The sequence below is a fragment of the Plectropomus leopardus genome, chromosome 7 (genome assembly GCF_026936395.1).
Source record: "Plectropomus leopardus strain MGB_pleo_1.0 chromosome 7, ASM2693639v1, whole genome shotgun sequence".
Classification (NCBI taxonomy): Eukaryota; Metazoa; Chordata; class Actinopteri; order Perciformes; family Serranidae; genus Plectropomus; species Plectropomus leopardus.
Genome location: NC_142182.1, coordinates 30,458,501 through 30,481,932, shown reverse-complemented (window position 1 = coordinate 30,481,932; position 23,432 = coordinate 30,458,501). Strand labels below are relative to the sequence as shown.

Here is a 23,432-nt window from a genome sequence, read left to right as displayed (position 1 = left end):
AGCAGGAGGCCGGCCCACTGCAGGGTACCCCGTGACAACACTGGGTTAGGCATATGTTTGAACTGTCAAGGGCTGCAGAACAGAGAGATGAAAGGTATGGAGGGAGAGGCGCACACACAGAGCCAGGGAAAGTCACTTTTGTCTCGCTGACTGAGAGGGATGACAAGGAGAGGAGAGGGACTAAAATGAGAAAGTCATACAGACGTTGCCTTAGTATTTGATGGAAGTAAGAGATACGGAGGGGAGGGGGAGGGTGCAGTGTGAGAGGATGGGAGAACTTTGTGCGGAGTGAAGACCCTGACTTCTCTTTTATTCTCTCTCATGCCGAGTTTGAAAAAGTAGTATTTCAACAGTGAGCTCAGGTAAAAGCGGGGATACATCTCCAAGTTGACATATTTATTCACTATTTCCTGTGTATTTTTAGAGAGCAAGTGATGTGTTGCACCTTTGAAACACAACTGTTTGAAAGATCTACAAGCTGTAAAGAACAATCTGACGTATTATGCTTTAAAGGCACCTAAATTCAACACTTATTCACATATTCACGCTTGCAGACAAACACAAGCATTTAATAAATTATTAGTAGCCACATACTCTTCTCAGAATTGCATGCTGATTTCATAAAAGTTGGAAGTTTCACAACTTAAAAATAACTTCCCAGGCTCGACAACAAGGAATCAAGAGGCTGTAATGATTGTGTGCAGGGCAAGATGAAGAAAGGAAAGCCCCCCTCCTCCAGGAGAGCTGAAATCCACCATCTGTACCAATGCTGTGCCTTAGGCCAGACGACTCTGCCTGCCTGCGCCCTCCTCAGGTTCCTCCACAAGGAGCAGATGGAGCTCACAGCCAATGAAGAGACGGCAGAGAGTTTGATTGATAGATATGAGATTGAGGAGACAGGTTAGTGAAGGGAGAGCTGTGTTCCATGTCAGGCTGCTTGCTGCTCATTACCGTGGGTAAAAAAAAAAAAGCAATAAAAAAAAATTCTACTCTTTTTGGACTAAGGGTTTGCCACGTAATGATGCTAATTTAGTTAAAACAGAAGTCAAGGCTTAAGCTCCAGTGGTGCCAGGCTGACAAAGTGATTTGCTGTAAGCCCAGAGGCACAGGGGTGAAATGACAGAAGGAAAATTAAAGAGTCAGGCACGTCAGTAGACTAGTAGACCAGATGTTGTCTGGAGCTCAGTGTACTGCTGGCTAATTCACTACATCACAAACAGCAAAACAGGGAAAACAACAACTAGTCTGTGCTGCAGCAGAAACCCTCAGTTCCTCCACTCCATGGTCCAGTCTTTGAGTAAGAAAGTGGTTTTTCATGAGCAGTCTTTAGCTTTTCTACCTCCTCCTCCTGTAATATAATTCTATGGCATAGACCACTGTATACTTATCTTGGGAAATATTGCTTAAATACAGAGAAAGACTTTTTTCTAAATTGCACCATACTTGCTTAACTCATCTGAAATTTCAGAATCTGACAGTAAACTAGTCATAAAAGCAGGTCTACAACTCTCCAGGTTTAGCCTACCTTTAGCAGCTCTGGCGCTTTGTCCACAATAGAAATTTTGACTTGTCATAGTAGAAAGGGCACAGGTGAAACAAATTTTGCTAACGATGGCTCAGATCCATTAACTATCCCATTAAGCCAGGACAGTGAGCCTACATGCACGTTGGGGCCCTGTAGTTCAGCTAAATGGAATGCAGCTGTTTTCAATGTTATCAGTTACACCTGTGCTTTTCTGCTATGACAAGCCATGGAAAAGACCCACTTTAAGATCAGTGATTGGATGTTCCTTGCAGTAATGTTCCTCGGGAGTTGTAGTTTTCCATTTAAAAAAAATTAAGATTTTAACCAGCCTAATAGAAACCATGAAACATGCCCAGTTGATTAGTTACATTGAGGCAGTATTCTATTATTCTTTTTTTCTTATAAGTTTTCTGAAATGTTGTGTCTAAATATGCAAATGATATATTATTAAATATGCACAATTGCGGGACAGAAATGTAATTGTGTATTTTGGATGTTTTCTTTCCACTAGTCTGAAAGAAGACATCACTTTTTTTACTGCAACTAATCCATTAATAGGCAAAAATAGCAACTCAGCTGTTCTTACTAAATAGTTGTATAAACAACTGCTGGATGGATTGCTATCACATATTATAGGCTACAGGCATTTATGGTGCCCAAAGGATCAATTCCAATGACTTCTGATCCTCTGACTTTTCACTTAGGGGCTTTTTGTTATTTATGAGGGAGAAGCAGATGGTGCAAAATAGGGGAGATATGTCAAATATTTTTTTAAGCACTGGGGAGGGACTTGTGTTTTTTATTTTGGCTTAGGTGAGGGATATACAACTTTAAATGGTTGTATTTTGATCCCGTTGGTGTGCTTAGATGTCATGTTTTCATAATCACACCATCTATTATAGCCAGGGACTGTAAAAACAAAAAAACATTGTAGAATTTAAAAAAATCTTATGGTACTTCAACGTATCATTTTAAAGCAGGATTGCTAAAGAATTTAGTTGGGGTTATTTTAGGGTGATAACTAAATTCCATGGTATTTGCTCAATGCATCAACATTTCCCGTGAATACGGGGGAGGGAGGGTGATTAATTTTCCCTCAGTTACTCAAGGAGGCTCAAGAAAAATATTTGTTGCTTCGGGAAGGGTCGATATGTACAAAAAGAAAGTCACACCCTGGCCACCCGCCTCCTCTGATAAATAAAGTACAGTCCCTTGGCACCATCACCAGGTCGATTTATGACCAAATACCGGCAATATTCATGACATTCTGAACAGCCTCAGCTGTGCTTTGTATTAAGTGTCAAATAGCAACTGTTAGCATGCTAACATGGAGAGCATTATTCTGTTGAAAACAGAATGTGACATTAGCATTTAGCTAAATGCAGTCTCACAGAGCCACTTGCTTGAATCTTATGCTGTGTTCATATTTTTCTTTTTAATTTCAGTACATACTGCAGCTATCCCAAACAAAATATGTTGCATGAAGGATGCATACAGTTGGAATATACTACTTCATCAACATTACACCTTGACCTTTGACCCTCTTGCTAATATGTCAGTCTCAGTCCGTAATGCAAAAATTTCAAGTAATAAGAAAACATATATTAAGTATATTTGAAGCGCAGAATTAGTCTTGGTATTCATCTCATAAAAAAAAAATGTTTTAACACCCTCTTTTGCTTGAGCTGGCTACTGTAGCCCTCTTTTTATTTTTTGCATTTAATAAAAGAGTTGATGCTGAATTTGACTTGACAGCCACATTCTGCTCTTCCCTCCTCTTCCAGCCAGAGAAAATAGGTCCATGACATTTGAAGGATTCCTGCGCTACATGGAGTCCAAAGACTGCTGCGTATTTGACCAGGCCCACATGTCTGTTTACCAAAACATGGACCAGCCTCTCACCAATTACTTCATCTCCTCATCACACAACACCTACCTGACTGGAGACCAGCTGGTGGGAAAGAGTAACCTGGATGCCTATGTTTGGTAAGGGAGTACAGTGAATACAGTAAAGATTGTGTTCTTCGTCATGATGCAGCACTTCAGAAAACCACCTCCGCTGCCAGAGAAAAATTCCCTGCATGACTCATCAAAATGATGTTTTTACTTCTGTAACCACATACAGTGTATATACTTGTACAGACATAGGTTAAATTTCACTTGCAAATTAGCCATCATCAATCTGCTGAATCCTTTATATCTCATCTGCTGTTAAATGTCAGCCAAAACAACTGATAAGACCAATTTCAACTCCATTTGACTCCATTTCACTCTGATACAGATCTAAAACACCCCTCAATACACCATTACCTTCTCTCTAAAGTCTCTCCTCCAGACCTACATGTGTGATATTAGGACTCTCTCATTTCATTGACCCACTCATGTGGTGCTGAAGCACACTGAAATTGCTGTGGTCCCTTTATTGGACAATGGAGGCGATTACAAAAGGGGCTGATGGCAGCAGAAGTGCTGTATTTATGGTCTCTGTGAAAGTGCTGAGTGCCCTGGCCGGCTGGTGGAGGAGAGCCCTCCAAACCAGTGGCCTGGAAGCTCTGGTTTACTTAGATAATGAAGAAATCATATAGAGAGGAGAACAAAGTGGCAGGAATAGAAGGTGGCTTTTTACTTTACGTGTGGCAGGAAGAATCAGATAAAATAAAATGGTCTAAATGTTGTGAAACAAGGAACCAACAAAGGATGGTAAAATGCGAAGATGCAATTACATTGCATAATTTTTCACCCAAACTTTTTGTTGTTTATGATCAAAAGGTTTCAGCTGTAAAAACACTTTGGAACTAGGAAAACTGGGAACTTGACTGTGTATTTATGGAAATAAAAGACGGTACACACTTACAGTGACATTATTGTCTAATTGTGTTCTGGCAGGAAAAAATGGTAAAGTACTGTTACTCACTTGCTCTCTTTTTGAGAGCTGGATGAAAAGATTGACACCACTTTCATGTCTGTGTGTGAAGGAAGGAGCTAGAGTCAGAGCTAGTGTTAGCCTAGCTTAGCATAAAGACTAAAAGAAACAAAGAATACACCTACCAGCACGTTTAGGCCCTGATCAGACAAAATGCATTTTGCAGATAGCTCTTTGTTAACATAATTGTTGCTCAGCAATCAGTGAATCATCCTTAGCTTAACCATTATTTTGGTGCAGTTAGTAATCTCACAGATCTGTACCATAAAATGTTCATGAAAAATAGACTAGTGGAGGGCCCTTGGGGACCGGACTCAGAGAAACAGAGATCCGTGTGGGTACATGAGAAGTGAAAGGGAGTACCAGCAGCTGGTCCAGGAGCTTTGCGTGGATGATGGTCGGGTCAAGGCTTTTTTTTTAAGGATGATCAATGATAGAAATTAGTTAAGGCTACAGTTTATTCAGATATGTCTTTAGCTTGTCTTTTAGGGCGACGATGAAAGTGAGTTGATGTTAACACAAAACAGAGTAGAGATCACAGAGGAACTGGATTATTCACCTTCCGCTTATACATCCCAGTGTCTTTGAGAGGACTCCAGCTAGCATTATGCATATCTCATAAACAGAGTATGGTGTTGGGATATTCCAAAAACCCAATAGTAAACTAATTATTCATGTCCACGTCCATGCACTCATTGAAAACAATTTCTAAAAGATACCGTAGGTGCTAAAACACGCTCTGTCTGATCGGGGCTTTAAAAGTCACAAATTAACACACTGTATCTTGTGCTACCAGCTCTAATTACACTTATTATCTCTGTCAGAATGAAAACAAACTCATTTTGCACCTTCTCTTGTACCGACTCTGTTGTTGTTACATTCCCTAAAACAATTCTCTGCATGCTGCTGCTCTCCACAGTCAGCTGTATGGTTTAACAAATATATATATAAATATTAATGAATAAATCATAAAAAAAGAAAAAAAGATAGCAAAACAGCCAAAAAAGAATGCTAAAAAAGTGAACTAGAAAAAATGACCCTACCAGATGTCATGCTGTAGATCATCCAGTAGTCTTTTTTCTCTGAAATGCAGAAGGCAAACACAGTGTGAGTTACGATATGATGCCAGCAATGTTTTCACAAAGAAATTCTGCAATGTACAGAAGCCCTAAGCGGACGTGTTTTTTTTTTTACAAGCCGTTTTCTCGATATAACGAGATATTATCTCGTTATAACAAGATATTATCTCGTTATCTCGAGAAAACGGAGTTTGTTTTCCTGAGATATTATCTCGTTATCTTGAGAAAACGAACTTTGTTTTCCCGAGATATTAAGTCGTTATCTCGAGAAAACGAACTTTGTTTTTTGGTTTGTTTTTTTAAACTTTATTGAATGAATGTCAGAAGAAGAAGTGGCGGGTGGATGATGTGACAGCAGGTGCCGTGCGGTGTTCAGCGCGGACCAATGCGTGCAGGTTCTCGCCCCTGCACATACCAAAAAGCACCGGAGCAACAGTATAATAGTCTAGTTATGATTACTGATGAATTTGGGTGATGTGTTCCTGTAATAATCATCTTTCCTTGCACATTGGTCCGCGCTGAACACCGCACGGCACCTGCTGTCACATCATCCACCTGCCACTTCTTCTTCTGACGTTCATTCAATAAAGTTAAAAAAAAAACAAAAAAAAAACAAAGTTTGTTTTCTCGAGATAACGACTTAATATCTCGGGAAAACAAAGTTCGTTTTCTCGAGATAACGAGATAATATCTCAGGAAAACAAACTCCGTTTTCTCGAGATAACGAGATAATATCTCGTTACAACGAGATAATATCTCGTTATATCGAGAAAACGGCTTGTAAAAAAAAAAAAAAAAACACGTACGCTTAGGGCTTCCGTAGAAATGCACAACTTAGAGCAAGACAATCATTACTTAACACTCTGTGACCAAAGAGTAAAAACATAGCTGAGAACTATAGTGAAAGTGAAAAACATGCGTAGCAGATGCATGCGCAGTGCATGTGTAATAAACCGAGAGAAGAGGCTGATTTTTAAAACAAGCAGAACCATTCCAGTGTTAAAATGTCAGGAGTAAAAAGGTGATATAACTTTGCGTCAGGGTTGCGAGAAAATGTATCATTGCTCCATCTCTGTTGTGAAAGTCATATCACCAACAGAACGCAACACCAAGACACATAAACCTGACCTTTTTTTTTACATATAAGAAAGCGCAGAAATGGAAATGTAACCTCTTGAGGATCAGATCCACTTGGGTAAAGCAGCTGCTAGAATAAATTATCAGCATGCAATGTTTTCTATACATTATTCACATGTGTATACATTATATATGACCTGCAGTAATTCATCAAATGTATGCGTGTGGTTATGATGTCTTGAATTTGTGCGTGGAGAGAAAATAGCTCAGCTTATGCCTCAATGCTTCACTTCTAATTTCTCACACAGTGCATTAGAAGTGCTCATCATAACTATGCCGCAGCTCAGTGTGTGTGCATGTGTCTACTGTACTTGTTTTTATGTGTGTGTGTTTGTGTGGCTCAGCGCTTTGAGGAAAGGCTGTCGCTGTCTGGAGATTGACTGCTGGGATGGGCCAGATATGGAGCCTGTAGTCTACCATGGCTACACCCTGACCACCAAGATACTCTTTAAGGACGTCATCACCACTGTGGAGCAACACGCCTTCGAGGTAACAGCTTATAGTATGTTGCATGACTTACATTTCCCAGAGTGGTGTCCCAGGCATTTGACTCCGTGCTCACTCCCACCTCTGTAGCCTCCAGGAGTCCCTACTTAGCTGCATTTGCTCTAATTAATAGCATCTCTGATCGTAATGCTTTGCTTGCAAGTTGTCTTTGATTCGGGCCATTCTCTGTGATGTGTCGGGAGAATTTAGAGCCTGCAGAGAGAGCAGTACATCCAGGTTGATGCTAATTGTTGGAAATAGAATTTGAGTCATGTGGTTTTTTTTTTTTTTATGTGATTATTTCTTGACAGGTGTCTGCTTACCCGGTGATCCTGTCATTGGAAAATCATTGCTCCCAGGAGCAGCAGGAGGTCATGGCCCAGTATCTCATCTCTATCCTGGGGGAAAAACTACTGAGAACTGCCTTGGATCACCCAACCACTGGAGACCTTCCAAGCCCTAATGTGAGACTCAGAAAAGAGAGAATATCAGAAGCAGAATCTGTGTTTAATGTTGCTGGTGCAAGCAGAAGCATGATAGTGTTTGTATGTATAAATCCTCATCGCCAGTCACACAGAGGCAAAACAAGGAGAAAATGAGCCCTTTTGGTCATCATGGAGGGCCTCATTAGTCATTCTGAGACTTCCCTGTGCTTCTCTCCTCCGCTGGGACTAGGGGTTAAATGGACATCTGCATTTGCAAGCCCCTTTAATCTCTCAGAAATTCTCAAAATCAAATGTGAAGCAGCTGATCCTGAGAACTGTCCATCTCAGGCATTTCTGAGGCACTTGAGCTGATTGCTCATTTAGAGCACCCTGTTTGAGTTCTGACTTTTCCAGTAAAAGCGCCTGCCTCAACCCACGACTCAGCGGCTGGCCTGAATGATGCCGGCATAGTCGCTCCCGTCTATTGAATATGATGAGGAGGATGAAGGGGTTTTTTTTCTTCTGAGAGTGGATGAATGTGTGCTGTCTCTCTGGACTTCTGCTGCTCTGGAATTTACTGCAAGAGAAGAGTTGTGTTTTATCTTGACTGTGCATACAAGATTTTCTTCCCTCTGTACCTTCTTTATCTTTATGACTCATGAAGTAAGGGCTTAGATAGGAGCCTCACCACTAATGGTTTCATCTTGACTATTAACCCCCCAGCGACTTGAACACTGAATCAGTGTTCATGTGCTACATTCATGCAGCTTCACACCCAAAATACCATCCAATAATGAAAGTGTAACTGAGTTGTTATTCCCAGATGTGTTCATTTCCATATAGCCACTCTGACTACTTAGATCAGAGGCTTTACAGGTCCAGTGTGTAGGATTTAGGAGGATATACTGGAAGTACACAGCACAACAAGTGTTCTTTGAGTGTATAATAACCTGAAAATGACATGTTTTTGTCACCTTAGAATGAGCTCTTTATGTCTAAGCTGGTTTACAGAGTCACCATGTCACACTGCTATGTTTTTACAGTGGCCTAGAACGTACAAAACACTGGCTCTAGATAGGGCGATTTGCATTTTTGTGTTGGCCACCGTATTTAGCAGCCCCCTCATGACTAGCAGCTTTGGAGAAACACTGATTTGTAACTTGAAACTGCATGCTCTTTTGTTTTTGTTTTGTACTGGTTTAAATCACCAGGTCTGTTTATTTTGGTGATGTCTGTGCATTATTCAGCTTCTGCTGAAAACCATCTGAACGTCTTGGTCAGACAATATGTGAGCGTACATTTGCAGGTGCTGGTTTAGCGACCTGCCTGTGATGAACTGAACTGTGTAGGATTATCACTTATTTGTAACATGGAGCTGTTTTTTTCAGTGTTTTTGCAGTTTTTAGTGTCCGTACACGTGCTGTGTATTTGTGCACTGAAATCAATTGTTTTCAATGTTGAGGCGGTTAAAGATGAGGCATGTCAACGGGCCCCGGTCTATTTGTTTTGGAAAACGAGAGCTCTGCGGATACTTCTGCTCCTGGTAAAAGCAATCAACCAACACTGAAGGAAACCTTCAGCGGGTTGCAATCTGCAATCCTCACCATTAGATGACACTAAATCCTACAAACTGTTCTTTTAGATTAGTTATTGCTCTACTTTATACTATTTTTACTGTAAACAGGGGCAACATGATATCCTGAATTACATCAGTATAAGCAGAGCCTCTGTTGTTGCTCTCCAGACTGTATCATTTTGTGTAACAGCGATGAAAAATGAAAGAGCGCAGTGTTCAAGGAAGCTCTGAAGCTTGTCATTTTCAAACTATATGGTCTCTTACGATTTGTTAATGTTGGCTGATCTGTAATTACTTTGCATATTTCTCTTGTGCATACAGTGAAGCTGACAGGGTGACTTCCTGTCGTGTGGCTTACCACAGAGCTGCTTCCAAGTCCAGACCATAATGTTGTTTTTTTTTACTTTGAACATATTGCCACTCATCTGCATAAAGAGCCCCACAGAGTAATAACAGATTTGGAGCCAGGGCGGTGAAATGTAGCAGCATATGTGTGATTCAGTGATTCAGTACACCTGCTGCTTCCTGCTTCTTTATCCCACCAAACTGGGCTGTGTGTAAGTACTGATGTGGATGTGGCTACTGAGTGACTCTTTGAAGAACAGCATCTTTTTGACAAATCAGAGAGGGGGTGGTCTGTGCAAAGAAAATGTTTTGATGTTTGTTTCCTGTGTTTGAGGACGCAGGAACAGGGACGATTCAGAGTTTGTTTGACTGATGCGACCGTGTGACGGTTTTATTAGTGCGGGCTGACTGCAGGCGCAGGGGATGGTTAAGGTGCCTATGCATTTGTTCACATGTGAATTCATACTGTATGTGTATTTGTGGGGACGGCAGGACCTGAAGTATAAGATCCTCATCAAGAATAAAAAGCTGAGGCCTCACGTTAAGACAGAGGGCGCAGCAGGGACTGAGGCGGAGGACAGTGTAGATGAGGGTGAGGATGAGGAGGAGGATGATGAGGAGGACGAAGAACAACAAACCAAAGCAAGGTTCTGGTCTCCCAGAAAGGCAGGGCCAAAGATGAAAGTAAGTCATTTAGATTTAAGAACAGATTATAGACTGTTTGTACACTCGTAGAAATAAGGGTTCCTAAAGAGCTGAGGTTCTTCCCAGAACCATTTGCCTATCAAGAACCCTTTTTTGAAGAAAGGATTCTCCAAGGCTTCTTTGTAAGACTGGCTACTATCTATTGTTTGGAAAAGAACACTTTTTGGAAGAAAGAGATCCTCAAGGATTTTTGAAAGCATAGGTGAGAGGGTTCTTGGTAGAACCTCCTGCTTGGGTTCTAGATAAAACCCTTGAAAAATGAAAAATAGAAACTCTGGGTGGGTTCTAGATGAAACCCTTGGTATCTAAAAAGGTGCGCAGTAGAACCCTTAGGTGGATTTTAGATCAAAACCCTTGGTATGTAAGAGGGTTCTCCATAGAATCCCCCGAGTGGCCTCTAGATGAAACCCTTTGACTATAAAGCGGTATTCCACAGAACACCCAGGGTGGGTTCTTGTTAGGACCCTTAGAAGGTCGAAGAGGGATCTGGGTGGAACATTTACCATGGAGGGGTTCTCTTTTGAATTGTTCATAAAGGGTTCTGGGTAGAACCTCTCACAAATGGTAGTGTATAATCATTTATGGTGGGTTCTACACTCTTAACAGTGTTCCACATGGAACCTTTATAAATAAAAGGTTCAACCAGGACCCAAAAGAGGGTTCTCAAAGAACCCTATATGGCTCTAGTTAGCACTTTTATTTCTAAGGGTGTATACTGCACAGATATAGTTGGATGTATACTGAAAAATAGGATGATACAAGTAAAGCTTTACACTTTTATGCTTTTAAAAATTCAGCACCGTTTGCTGCAATTTGATGAAAGCTGTCTTTGGTTTGTCTTCCTCTCTACCTGAAATGTTTTGAGCAGAAGAAGAAGGTGGCGGTGGCAGAGGCGTTATCTGACCTGGTTATATACACCAGGTCTGTCAAGTTCATCAGCTTCAGTCATTCCAGAGACAATCAGAACCACTATGAGAACACATCAATGGCAGAGAAGAAGGCTCGCAAGCTGGCTAAAGCCTCAGGTAAAATCTTACTGATTGAATTGAGACTGCGAGAAGAAAAAAGGAATGCCTAACTCTCAAGCAATAAAGAATGAGAATAATTAATTGCAAATATTACAAAATTTAATTCTGATGAGCCCAGCAAATTCATGTGATTTATAGTCACACTGAGCTCAAAGGAGAAGTCTCTGTAGGTCCTCCTTGGACGAGAAATGCAATAACGTCTGGCGCCATAAACTTCCATAATAGCGAAAGCATATTGAACATGACATATACGACGTAGGGGAGTACTTTATGGGGAATAAAGCACAACAGCACAAGCTCAGAAAACGTGCCTCACACTCTCACTGTTGGTGAAGTGGAAAGAGCCCACAGAGGTTCGTATCTACTGATAATCAGTTAAAACTGTCATCGCGCTGCTGTGCGGCAGTATATTAGAGAAACAGAGTGATGTAGAGAAATGAAATCTGCTCCTGCCGAGGAGAAGTGACACTTTCCAGACACGCAGCTACATTATGAGCTGGTTTGGCTGGCAGGGACCACGAGCAGTCTCGGCTGTGTGGAGCTGTAAAAATCCTGTAGTCTGCTGTCATTCTCAAGCCCCGCCGGGAAACTATACAGACGATCACACACAGACTGAAGCTGTGAGCCTTTTTTAAGTCTACCCAGAATGAAGGTAATTAAACAGGCTTTAAAACCTGATCTCTAAAAATTTCCATTTGACATAAAGCCAAAATTATAATTAAATTATAAATTATTGTGTCTCCCACTTACAGTATCCTATTTCAGTCCAAATATTTTGAATGAAAGCAACTTTAATAAAACAGAGAGAAATAATGTCTGTAATGTTAAGAGCTTTGATCTGTCATCATGACTAACTGGAAAAATTATATATTTCGGATCACTGCATCACAAATCATAGGAAAGACATCTCTGAATCAGTGGAGTTTCTCATGTAATGTGTGTGTCAGAGGAGACGTTGGACATGTGAGTGTTGTGTGTCCTCTTACTCAGGTGCTGACTTTGTTCAGCACAACCAGAAGTTCCTCAGCAGGATTTACCCAGCAGGCTCCAGGACGTCTTCTTCCAACTACAACCCTCAGGAGTTTTGGAACATCGGCTCGCAGCTCGGTGAGTCGGAGAGGGCGAGTTTATGCCTGCCTGCGTGCAAACATAGAGTATGCAGTAAAAGATTATTCATATGCCCAAATGCATTACACATGCACTCACAAACAAACACACACACACACACACACACACACACACACACACATGCACACACACACACACACATTTAGGCACAGGAATCCAAAATTAATTTCAAACTTGGCAAACGATGCTGATTTTCACATCTTTTGTTGAACCTTCACAAATTACTAAACTCAAAAAATGAAAGTCTGATTAGAACAGAAATAAATATGCTTTCCAAGTTTGTTACATCACAAAAAGTGTGTTCAGCCAAATCTGAATGACGAAAAAAAATCAGGTATATAAAATGAGGTTTCAAAATTGTGAAAAAAATGAGCAGTACTCTGCTCTGAGACACGGAGGGCGAGTCTGCTGAAAGCGCAGAGTCGTAGACCAGCCACTGCGATGCTATGTGCCCTTATTTTACTTTTTATATAGCGGGCGAGAGGTTTTGTTTGTCAGTGCGTCATCATGGAGGCTTTTAGGTCCAAAAAATCATAGAAATGGTGAAAAACAGTCTAACTCACCATTAGTCACCAATATTTTTTAACATGTTTGATGTGTTTTGTAAGAAGTCACTGTCTTAGCCTTTTCCTGGAAGTTATGGTTAGCCAGTCCGTTCTCTTTCTGAACTCGTCAAATATGTACACTCTGTCAGTGCTTTTGGCGTATGAGGCTAGTGCCAAACTGACATGTGGGAGTCCGGCATTTACTTCCATGTGAAAGTGAGGTTTGTTTTTTTTACACCTTACTATGTGCCTCTAAACAGCTGACGCAGAAGGACGTCCTAAGTATAGACGTGGGAGGTCACTGACAAAGAGGCACCATGTGACGAGATGGGACGAGAACGTGTTGATTACACTCAGCACATGTAGTGTTATCTAATATGCAGTTATGGAGTCATGGAAGTGCTCTACTCAAAGGTGCATAAATCTAACCATCATTAAACGCATTTAATTATTAGCTTTTTCATTTAGTCAGTCAGTCATTTTCTGTAACCGCTTGTCCTCATAAGGGTCACGGGGGGGCTGGAGCCAATCCCAGCTGTCATCGGGCGGAAGGCGGGGTACACCCTGGACAGTTCGCCAGACTATCGCAGGGCCGACACATATAGACGAACAACCATACACACTCACAGTCACACCTAAGGGCAATTTAGAGTCATCAATTAACCTGAGCTGCATGGTTTTTCATTTATTTAGATTTAAATCAAAATGAAAAAAGGATTAATAGAAAATAAAGGTAACAAAATTTCCCTTGCGTTAGTATTACTTTGGTGCCAGTTATGTTTCTATTTTGGACGAGAATAAAACCCTGAAAACATGGATTCAAGAAAAGACATGAAAGGATAATTTCTTTGATTCCTTTGTGTCAGCAGTTTCAACTGAAATCAAAAAGTTCTCAAGACACACTGAACAACCACCACAATCCATGACAAGCTTTTGAAACAGAGAAAAACTCAGACTGTCAAACTTCAAAGGGAACAACCGGGCCAAGTGTCCTGTCGATTAGCAATGAAAAGAACATTTTATTCCAGTCCGCAGCCTGACCACCTCATCTGTGTTTTCCCCCGAGCAAGTCCTCTCCTGGCCCTTATCACACTTTTTCTAAATTGATTGGCTTCCCCCTCTAAATGTGTTTTTTCTCTCTTTAAATTACACCCCGGTCTAGGTCACAGCATAGTTTTTTCTTTTCGTTATCATTCCTTTAAAGTGAAGCATGAGCATTGGGCTTGACTCCATATCACATACCTGTGCTCCTGAGAGTAACTATACTTAAAAAATAATTCAAAAACTTTTCATTCTCACACACTCTGGCAGTGTGTTAAAGTCACCACCCTGATCTGTCTGGCACCATCTTGGCATGTGCACCTGTCACTTCTCCTGTCTTCACGCGTCCTCCTCATCCGTCCCCTTCGCTCAGTCGGTCAGCCACTGACTCTGACATGACGCCCTGCTGATCGCCGAGCAGACTGTCAACTGTGCAGATTGTGATCGGCACTTTCAACAGTTGAAGGAGACTGCAGCACAAAGCAGCAGCTTGGATGGATCAATTACCGTGAGATGAGCAGAGCGTTCACTGGGACCCTGTAACATGCATATATAAAAAAGATGAAGAATGATGTATCCGAGTGTGTTAGTTAGGACATAATTCAAGATACGTTTAAGCATCATTTATCCAACACAGTAGAGATAAAGCTCAAACCTGTCAGCAGGACTACATCTGCTCTTTTCTAAGGGTAGGAATCACCAAAAGGCCCCATTATACGTTATTATTGCAGTTCTTACGACATGATACAGTATTATTGCAATTTTAAACATGTTGTGATATGCTAAGTATTGCAATAAAATAATTAACATGCTACATATTTTATATTTTTTTAAATCTTTCTTTTTTTTTTAAAAAAAAAAACAAATCGTGTCCCCAAAGGACATCTTCATTAACATCTGTATTTTCTAACAAGTTTTCAGTCTGTTCATCTCACTTTACTTCATTTTTATTGCAGAAAACACATTTAGTGAACTGAAAAAGCAACTGAAGTTATTATTCTAGTAGGTTACAAGATAGTTTAATTTGTATTTGCATCATTAATAATGTATTCAATAAAAAAATGCAAAGTGTCTCTGTAAAAATGTGATATATTGCCATCTGATATTGCCACAAAAAAAAATATTGCAACAATGCTTAATCAATTTCCCCCCATCTCTACTGTATCTGGCAGTCTAGTCACGTCTGAAATGTGTCATGTTAAATGCAGCACACATGCCAATACAGAGCTTTGCACTGCAGACAGCCCACTACAGATGCACCTATTGCACAATTGGTGACTTTGAATGTGTCCCTGATGCAATGTACGCTAATGTTGAGGAAACATTTCAAGTCACTCTATAATTTAGCTCCTTCCTGCAGAATGAACAAGAGAAAACAGAAGGTATGAAGGAGATCATCTCACGCTGCTCGTTTCATTTTAACAAGCTTTAGGCAATCTCAATTTTCTTCCTATCATTTTTTTTTGCCACTGCTCTGTGGTTCCTCCTTTTCATTGTTAAAAACAGTGTCCCATGTTGTTTTGCAGTGGCTCTCAATTTCCAGTCTCTGGGCTTGGCTATGGACCTTAATGATGGCCGTTTCCAGGACAACGGGGGCTGTGGATACGTCCTGAAGCCAGCGGTGCTCACGTCCAGTCAGAGGAGCTTTGATCCCGGCTGCAGCCAGCACGGCCTCAAACCCACCCACCTGCTGCTCAAGGTACAGCTGTGGAGAGCTGAATAATCCACTCAGGGTGGATTTATGGATCAAGGTGTAATGTTACAGGACTGTGTGTGTGCTTTATGTGCATGCATATGTTTGTCTATGCTTTGCACGATGTTGAGATTGTGTAGTGGGGCTCGTCTTACTCTTAGCCTCCAGAGAAATGCTTTCCTGCAGGAAGCTGTGAACCAACAATGATGTAAATCTCCCTGAGAGTGTCTCCGTTTAATGGGATTATCTCCCTCAGAAAGTAAAGGAGAGAGAAGAGTGATCTAATGCAATTAGACCCAGAGTCCAATTAATAAATCATTCCTTTTCCCATTATTTCAAGCATGTCAGGAGGACTGCGCTGGCAGCGCTTGTACTGTATCTAAGCCCCATAACAAAAGATGAATGAAGCTGTAACAGTCACATCCAGTCACATCTCTTTAGTGTGCCATCAGGATGACTGTCACACACTAACTCTTCAAAGTCCAATTACAGCGATACAACAGTTTGCTCTAATGTAAAACATAATGGTGGCACTCAGAGATATCTGAGGCTTTGTACTGCAAAGACAATATGTGGAATTGCCCGAGGTCACATGGGACTCGTACAGACGTACTGCAGAGGAGTTGGTAGACGAGGGAACATCACACTCACTCTGCTGTCATCAGTGTTGTAAGGGGTTTGAATTATGATGAAATTCCTTTTAAAGGGTGGGTTCACCCAAATACAATAGCTGACTTTTAAACTACTAATCAGCCTGTGTTACATTTTTTCAAATCGACCCAGTTGTCAATTTTGGACTATTTGCTCACTCGATTGAGCTCTGTCAGTATTATAGCTGATTAGCCATGTTTCCAAAGAATTTGTAGGCATTTTGTTTCTGCACATCACAGACATGTTACATTTGTACCTTTCATATGTATCATATCTATATTTCTAAAGTGGTGTAGTTACCAGCTGACTTTGTCATCAGGGGATGGAGGGTATAGTGTATGTAGTGGTGTGTCCAGACTTTTTTTTTTTTTAACTATGGTGGCCCAAGAGGGGCACTGACTTATACAGGGGTGTCATGAAGTACAAGTGCTGCTGTGGGCACATGCGTCGGCATATGTAGCTTTCATTTAACATTTTTTGTCTCGACTACACATACCTACTTTTCTGGCACATTACTGCCCTCTTGTTTAAGAGTGAATTGTACAGATAAACGAAAAATAATTTACTTGTCAAACAACGTTAAAACTGACTGGGCAGATAGCCAATTATAATAGAGTGGACGGTCAGACTTCAGGGGCCACTCCCTAGACACGCACGCCCCTGGGTGTATAGCATCCTACACATCCCTGCAGACCACTGTGCAAGACCAACAACTGGTTGTTTTTTAGCAAATCATTGCTTTGTTTACAGCGCCTTTTTTGTCATCAAACTCGTTTTAGTGACCCGTTAACATATTTCTACCAGGGATAGTGCCACATAAATCATTTGTTTTTTTTTAATAGAGACATTGCTGCATTTTCTGCAGGGATAGCACAACAAAAAGCAGAAGGTTTTTTGCCTTTATTTTTTAGGACTGCTGGAGAGTAAAAGGGGTAGAGAGGAGGGGGCTACATGCAGCAAAGGCTGTGGGTTGGAATCGAACCTGCCCCTGCTCTACTAGATGAGCCACTGGGTGTCCCAAAGCAGTGTTTTATTTTTCATTTTTTATTATTATTTTACTGAGACAGCTGCATTTCCTGCTGGGATAGTGCCACATAAAGTGGTTGTTTTTAACCAGGACAGCACTGTGTTTCCTGCTGGTGCTTTTAAGCCAAAACATGAAGTGGTTTTACACTTTAACCTAACCACATGTTAACTACAGCGTTTTGAAGTCAATGTTCTAATGTATGATAATGTACAGATGCAACATATCCTTGGTTTGTGGAAATGCACAATGCAAACATTTTTTTCTGGTAACTATGTTGACCTGTTACACCTGTCAAATGTGTTGCTCTAAAGTCCTATCACAGTACAACTACAATACTTCTTGCTTTTGCTTTTGTTTGATCAGGATTTATTTCCATCATCAGACAACAGCTCATGAGGACACATAGACTCTCACAAGTTAAACAGAGGCACATCAAACAATGTCTTCTAAAGGAATATGCACACACGTACACACACTGTACACCTTCCGAGCACAGTGCATAAAATATAAATGTGGTGCGCTCCGTTTTTGGATGCCCTGGGAGAACCCCTACCTTTATATTTATTCACATCATCATTCTGTATTATTTTCTCACTTCGGGGAAAAATCCTGCAATCTTGACTCAGCTCTCAACTCAGTGGAAATCACAGTCATGAGTAGCATGCGGTTGTATAACTTAGGCAGGGTCGAGTTTTCACTCTTTAAACAGCAAATTATTCATCTGCTTAGGAAAACAATATTTTCCCCTGAGCTCTCATGAGTCTATTTAGCATAAAACTGACAAATTTAGTACAAGCAGTGGTCTGTTTTTCAATAGAACATCTTAATGAAATGATAACTCCAAACTGTTATCTTTATGCTCACAAGAATGGACTATTGTGATGTGAATGAGCATAATGCAGCGGGGTTTTGTAGCATGACTTAAGGAGAGGAAAGGGACTGTGATTTTGGGCCGGACACTGTAAAGCTCCATCAGTGCCAAGCCGGGCATGTCGTGATAAGTACATGCAGGTTTGTCTTTGATCAGAGCCGGGGAAAGGAAGGCTCAGTGTGAGAGGACTGCAGATAAGCCTCCCTCTCTCCAGACAAGTGTAATTACAGCCCTCTCCCCCTCACTTCTTTTCTCCATGCTTACTGGCTCTCTCGCTAACTCTTCTCTTTTAGATTCAATGTTTATCCCTGGTATCAATTACATTCTCATGCACTCCCTATGTGACCATGCACACTGCATGTCTGTGTGTTTATCTACAGGTGATCAGCGGGTCAAACCTACCCACCCCCAGGAGTGGCAAAGCCCTGGACCCCTTTGTCAGAGTGGATATTCATGGGATTGCCTCTGACTCACGCAGAAAAAACACACACACTGTCAAAAACAACTGTGAGTAACTGCAAAATTAACTGCATGTGGGACATGTCACAGACACAGCTCGACTGGCTCAGCTTGTCAGACTTGGCTTTACTTTTATCAATGCAAGCTGTATTTTGTCAGCAGTGTTTAAATGTCAGTTTTCTAGAAAGTAGTATACTATAGGATATTTGGAGTATATTTATGATTCAGAGCACACGGTTCACAGCATGGAAGTTGCTGAGCTGGCTGTTTGCAGCTAACGTCGCTAATCATGGATGTATTAACTAACATGAACACAGCATTGTAGACGGGGCCCAGTTTATTCTTATGAATGTTGATCAATAGCACATTAAGCCAAAAAATCTCTGTATCCATGGTATGAAATTACCCAGATCTGCCACATTATGGGGCCAACAGAGCAACTAGATTAGACAGAGCAACTAGGCGGCAGAGTGCAGCTGAGCAGCTGACTTCCACAGGCAGGATGGCTGACTTCTGGTTTAGTGCTCCGCTAAGTTGAATGGGGTTACAATGATTTAATCTTGCTGCTCTCTTTTTTATTAAAAGATTATTTTTGGCTTTTGCCTTTATTAGAGATAGGACAGCTTAAGCATGAAAGAAGGAGAGAGAGGGGATGACATGCAGCAAAAGGCTGCAGGTTGGCGTCAAACCCACAGCTGCTGCAGTGAGCACACACAGCCTCTGTACATGGGGCGTCTGCTCTACCAGGTGAGCTACTGGGCTCCCCGTCTTGCTGCTCTTCTAAACTTTCCAAATCTTATCGGACTAAATGGATTAAATCCCCATAGTGAAACAAATCATTTCACAGGGGTTCTGGCGCTAAAAATAATTGTATCTACGGACCTACAGACGTCTCTTTCCAAGTGTAAGTCTGGCGATAAGCTACACAGTGGGTTACACACCCACAACGACTTACGTGCACTGACTAGTATGCATGCACAGCCGGACCATCTACAACATCAAGGAACAGAGAAGTTTGGAATATAAGACACACACACACAAACTCACACACACGCAAACTCACACACAAACACAGGGGATGGGACTTATTTCTCTGCTCAGGATGACATCACACAACTTTATCTTTACATAGCAAATAGTTTTTTGCTGCTATATTGATGCTCTAAATGTCTTACAGAGTGCCTTTAAGAGTGACATTTTGGTTCTTATCAGAAAATGAAAGTAGTTTTCTGAATTTGGACATTGTGACTCTGTCAGTTCCTTGCAATAAAAAAGGCACCGTTGTGAGAACAGCTAAACGTTACAGAAAAATGACTTAAATAAATCAACATTTAAGAGAAAGAATAGAAAACACAGGAAAAAAACAGAATTTACAGTCATGTTTGCAGCTCTATGAGGCTATACTTAAACACAGCAGTGTTTTAAGCTTCATGCTTAGTATTGGCACACTAATATGCTCAAAATGACAATGCTAACATACTAACATAAAGCAGATATAATGTTTACCATGTCAGCTTAAGTATATTAGCATACTAACAATTGGTAATTAGTACTTAAAAAAACTACATGTTTTTTTAAATGTGAGATAACAGATTGTTATTAGTTTGGTAGTTATCTGGAAATCAGGAGAAATCAAAATTTGACCAGATCATTGTGCTAGATTGTCACAATTCTGAGGAGAAAAATATATGTCTGAATGTATTTTAATCATAATCCATCCAAAAATTGTTGAAATATTTCAATGAAAACCATAAACTCCAACCTTATGGTGGCACAAGAGCAAAGATCAGAAAATCACCCAAATCAGTATATTCATCCTCCGGAAACAATCAACACCTAAACAAAATCTCACGGCAATCCAGCCATGTAGGACAGAAATGTTGGCCTGACCAACAGCTAAATAAAAATACAAATTACATCTGAGGACCTGCCTGCATACTGTGGGGGAATATAAACCTTCAAGTGAAAACATGGAAACCGCCTAAACTGGATTCTGGATTTCTATGGCAGCAATATTTTATGTTTTCGGTTAGGGCTTTTCTTTTCCTCCTTTTTAAATCTATTTCCCATTAAGCTGCTGTTGGGCTTCTGAGCAGAAACGTGCTGATGAGTTTCTTCAAATGTAGAGGTGGATTTCCTTTGAAGGGAAGTCTGTCATGCACCATAGCGATGAGTGGAAACACGGAGCTGACAGTCACTGCATACAGGATGAAATGTTACAGTGATTTAAAGCATCAGTTTGATCCTCAAACATACAGATTTTTCTGTGTTCAGAAGTACCATGGTGTCATTTCACTGACAATAACAATGACTAAGGACAGTTTATTATTGTTTATAATGATGAATTTGAAAATAATTGAAACTCACTGCCTGAAACTGTCATCACAGTTTCAAGTGTGGAAGTTTTTCCTGCAGCTGTCGAGGTTTTTGACAGACTTCATTCCAGCTGGTTTTCACCACAGAACATACAGTTCGTCGCATTTGGCTTGGAGCTTTAAAAACATGGTGCCATGAAAATGAACATAATATCAAGGCGACACTGATGGGATACAACACTGTGTTGCTACTGCTGTGGAGATGAGACAAAGAGGCAGAGAAGGAAGGAGAGATAGTACGAGTCCTGGAGGGCGCCCAGATTTTATGCATGGGCATAAATCATAAAATCATTTCACACTATGAAACAGATAAGGTCACTAGTGAATGCAAATTAATTTGGACTTAGATGAAACAGTGGAACATGAGAAAATTGTTTTAAATCTGAAATGGATTGAGAACTGCAGGGCAGATGACTCATTAGTTATCTAGGTGTGCTCTCAAGAAAAGTGCACCCAAATAACACTTGGCATTTATGGCTATCATGATCTGGATACTATTGTGGTTCTGATAATCATTTACTTATTCTATAGATGACAATGTAGGTCATCAGTCAGCTTAACACTTTGGGCCATACTAATTTGTAGACATTCAGGATGGCGCCATCAGCAGGTCTGAATTTAAATTCAAATACCAGCAAATCTAATGACATTACCATCAACCCCATGGTAAACACGAAACATCATTAACATCTGCATGTTAGCATATGGCTAAAAACATCAAGTACCGCCTCACATACATAGGCGCAAGCATGGCTGTGGACTGACTGAGTTTTTCTCTCTGTTGATCTCTTACTGTTGATCATAACTCCCTGTGTGCTGTAAGAGGTCTCTTGACTTTAGAGTAATGACTACACAAAAGCATAGGTTGTGATTGCATGAGAGACTCATCAGTGACATCTTGGGGTATCACTTCTGAAAGTTTTAGCAGAAAGGTTTTTAACCTGTGTCAGTTTTGACTTTATAATAATGTAACTTTGTATATTATTTTAAAAGTGTAATAACAGATTTTAGCCACTTAAGGGCAGCAGAGACACACTAACACATTATCACCCTTAATGCTGAATTTCTACCACACTTGGGGAGATGGCCGACAAATACCCCAAATCAGTGACAAAATGGCGCTCACACCCACTATCGCTATGTGTGAATTTTCAAAGATGCGATTTAAGAGATTGAACCCATGTGTCACAAACGCTGGGAGATATCTAGCAGGTATCTTGACCTGTACACAAGTTCACATCCTGTGAAATTTGTTTTGACAGGGAATGACAGCAGCGATGATCTAAAGCCAATGAGACCGCAAGATATTAGGCCAGGGAAAGTGTCTCCCCCATTCATTCTTTTCTACATATTTTTTCTTTCTTTTTTTTCTGCAAATCAGAGCATATACACACATTGTTTACAAGCTTCTTGCAGACATCCATTTTTTGGAGGCGAGAACTCCTGACTCTTAAGATATCTGGCCTCTATGTTCACCAGCTAGTTGCTAACTGTGTCTGTTAGAAGTTTGGTGCTCAGTTAGTCCTTCACAGTGGATATTTACAGCTTTTTAAACTGAAAACAGCTTCCTGAAGTGGCCGAAGAACAACACTATGAAAGCAGTGAGAGTGAACCAAAACAGCACAGTTGTGGGCCATACACCCAAAACAAAGAGTTAAAGGTGCTTAATGTAACTATAGAGAAATACAGTTTACTGTTGAGTCTACAGGACCTTTCAAAGACACTAATGGCTTTAAAAATATTGATTACAGTGGCTTTAACTGAACATATCGATGCTTATTAATACTAATGAACTGGTTCATTCTAATTACCATTTCAGCTCTGAGTCCTCGATGGGATGCTGACATGAACTTCACTATTAGCGTCCCTGAGCTCTGCCTCATCCGCTTCTGCACCCGAGATCAGACGGGCCTCCTCAGCAGTGATTTTGTGGGCCAGTACACGCTGCCCTTCACCAGCCTGAAGAAAGGTGAGCCACAGACAGAGAGAGCGAGAGGAGGTGGGGGGTTGGGAGTTGGACAAAGAGCTAAATTATATCAGGTGACATTGTGAGACCATCATTGTATTTCCCTTCACTGACACTGTCAGCATTACTGGAGGTCATTCTCTGCTCTGTGCTTGAGTTTTTACAGAATTGATTCTACGTATCCACAGCATGCTCATGTATTTAGCAGCTATACATACATTTCTTTTGACGCCCCCCTTCCTTCTCCACCTCCAGGCTACCGCTGGGTGCCTCTCCGGTCCCGAGACGGATGCAGCCTGGATCCAGCCTCCCTCTTCGTCTTTGTTTGGTATTCCTAAAAACAGCTCTGCATATCAGACTCTCTCTCACACACACTCACACCTCGCCAACAGATAGAGAAGCATGGCTGATGCAGCAACAACAACAACAATAAAAATATATAAATAA

At 40.9% G+C, this 23,432-nt stretch overlaps 1 protein-coding gene across 2 annotated transcripts; it reads left to right on the top strand.

The window, feature by feature from the left end:
* The first annotated feature begins 710 nt into the window (after window positions 1–710).
* On the top strand, window positions 711–23,404 carry LOC121950289 (1-phosphatidylinositol 4,5-bisphosphate phosphodiesterase zeta-1-like). Of its 2 annotated transcripts, none has more exons than XM_088080441.1 (11): window positions 711–900; window positions 3,310–3,511; window positions 7,009–7,153; window positions 7,462–7,614; window positions 9,989–10,180; window positions 11,070–11,226; window positions 12,220–12,336; window positions 15,470–15,642; window positions 18,566–18,692; window positions 22,839–22,988; window positions 23,241–23,404. In XM_088080441.1, the coding sequence occupies exons 1-11, from the start codon at window positions 711–713 to the stop codon at window positions 23,321–23,323; spliced, it is 1,689 nt and encodes a 562-aa protein (XP_087936567.1). In that variant the 3' UTR covers window positions 23,324–23,404. The 2 variants fall into 2 exon arrangements, with proteins under 2 accessions (XP_087936567.1, XP_087936566.1); XM_088080440.1 differs by having other exon boundaries at window positions 12,220–12,379; window positions 15,468–15,642.
* Window positions 23,405–23,432: the final 28 nt, after the last annotated feature.

Excerpts from the sequence above, each read along its gene's own strand:
- LOC121950289 (XM_088080440.1), top strand. The coding sequence starts at position 711 with ATGAAGAAAGGAAAGCCCCCCTCCTCCAGGAGAGCTGAAATCCACCAT. Across the intron at positions 7,615-9,988 it reads GAGACCTTCCAAGCCCTAAT|GACCTGAAGTATAAGATCCT; the intron begins GTGAGACTCAGA and ends TGGGGACGGCAG. Across the intron at positions 18,693-22,838 it reads ACACACTGTCAAAAACAACT|CTCTGAGTCCTCGATGGGAT; the intron begins GTGAGTAACTGC and ends TTACCATTTCAG.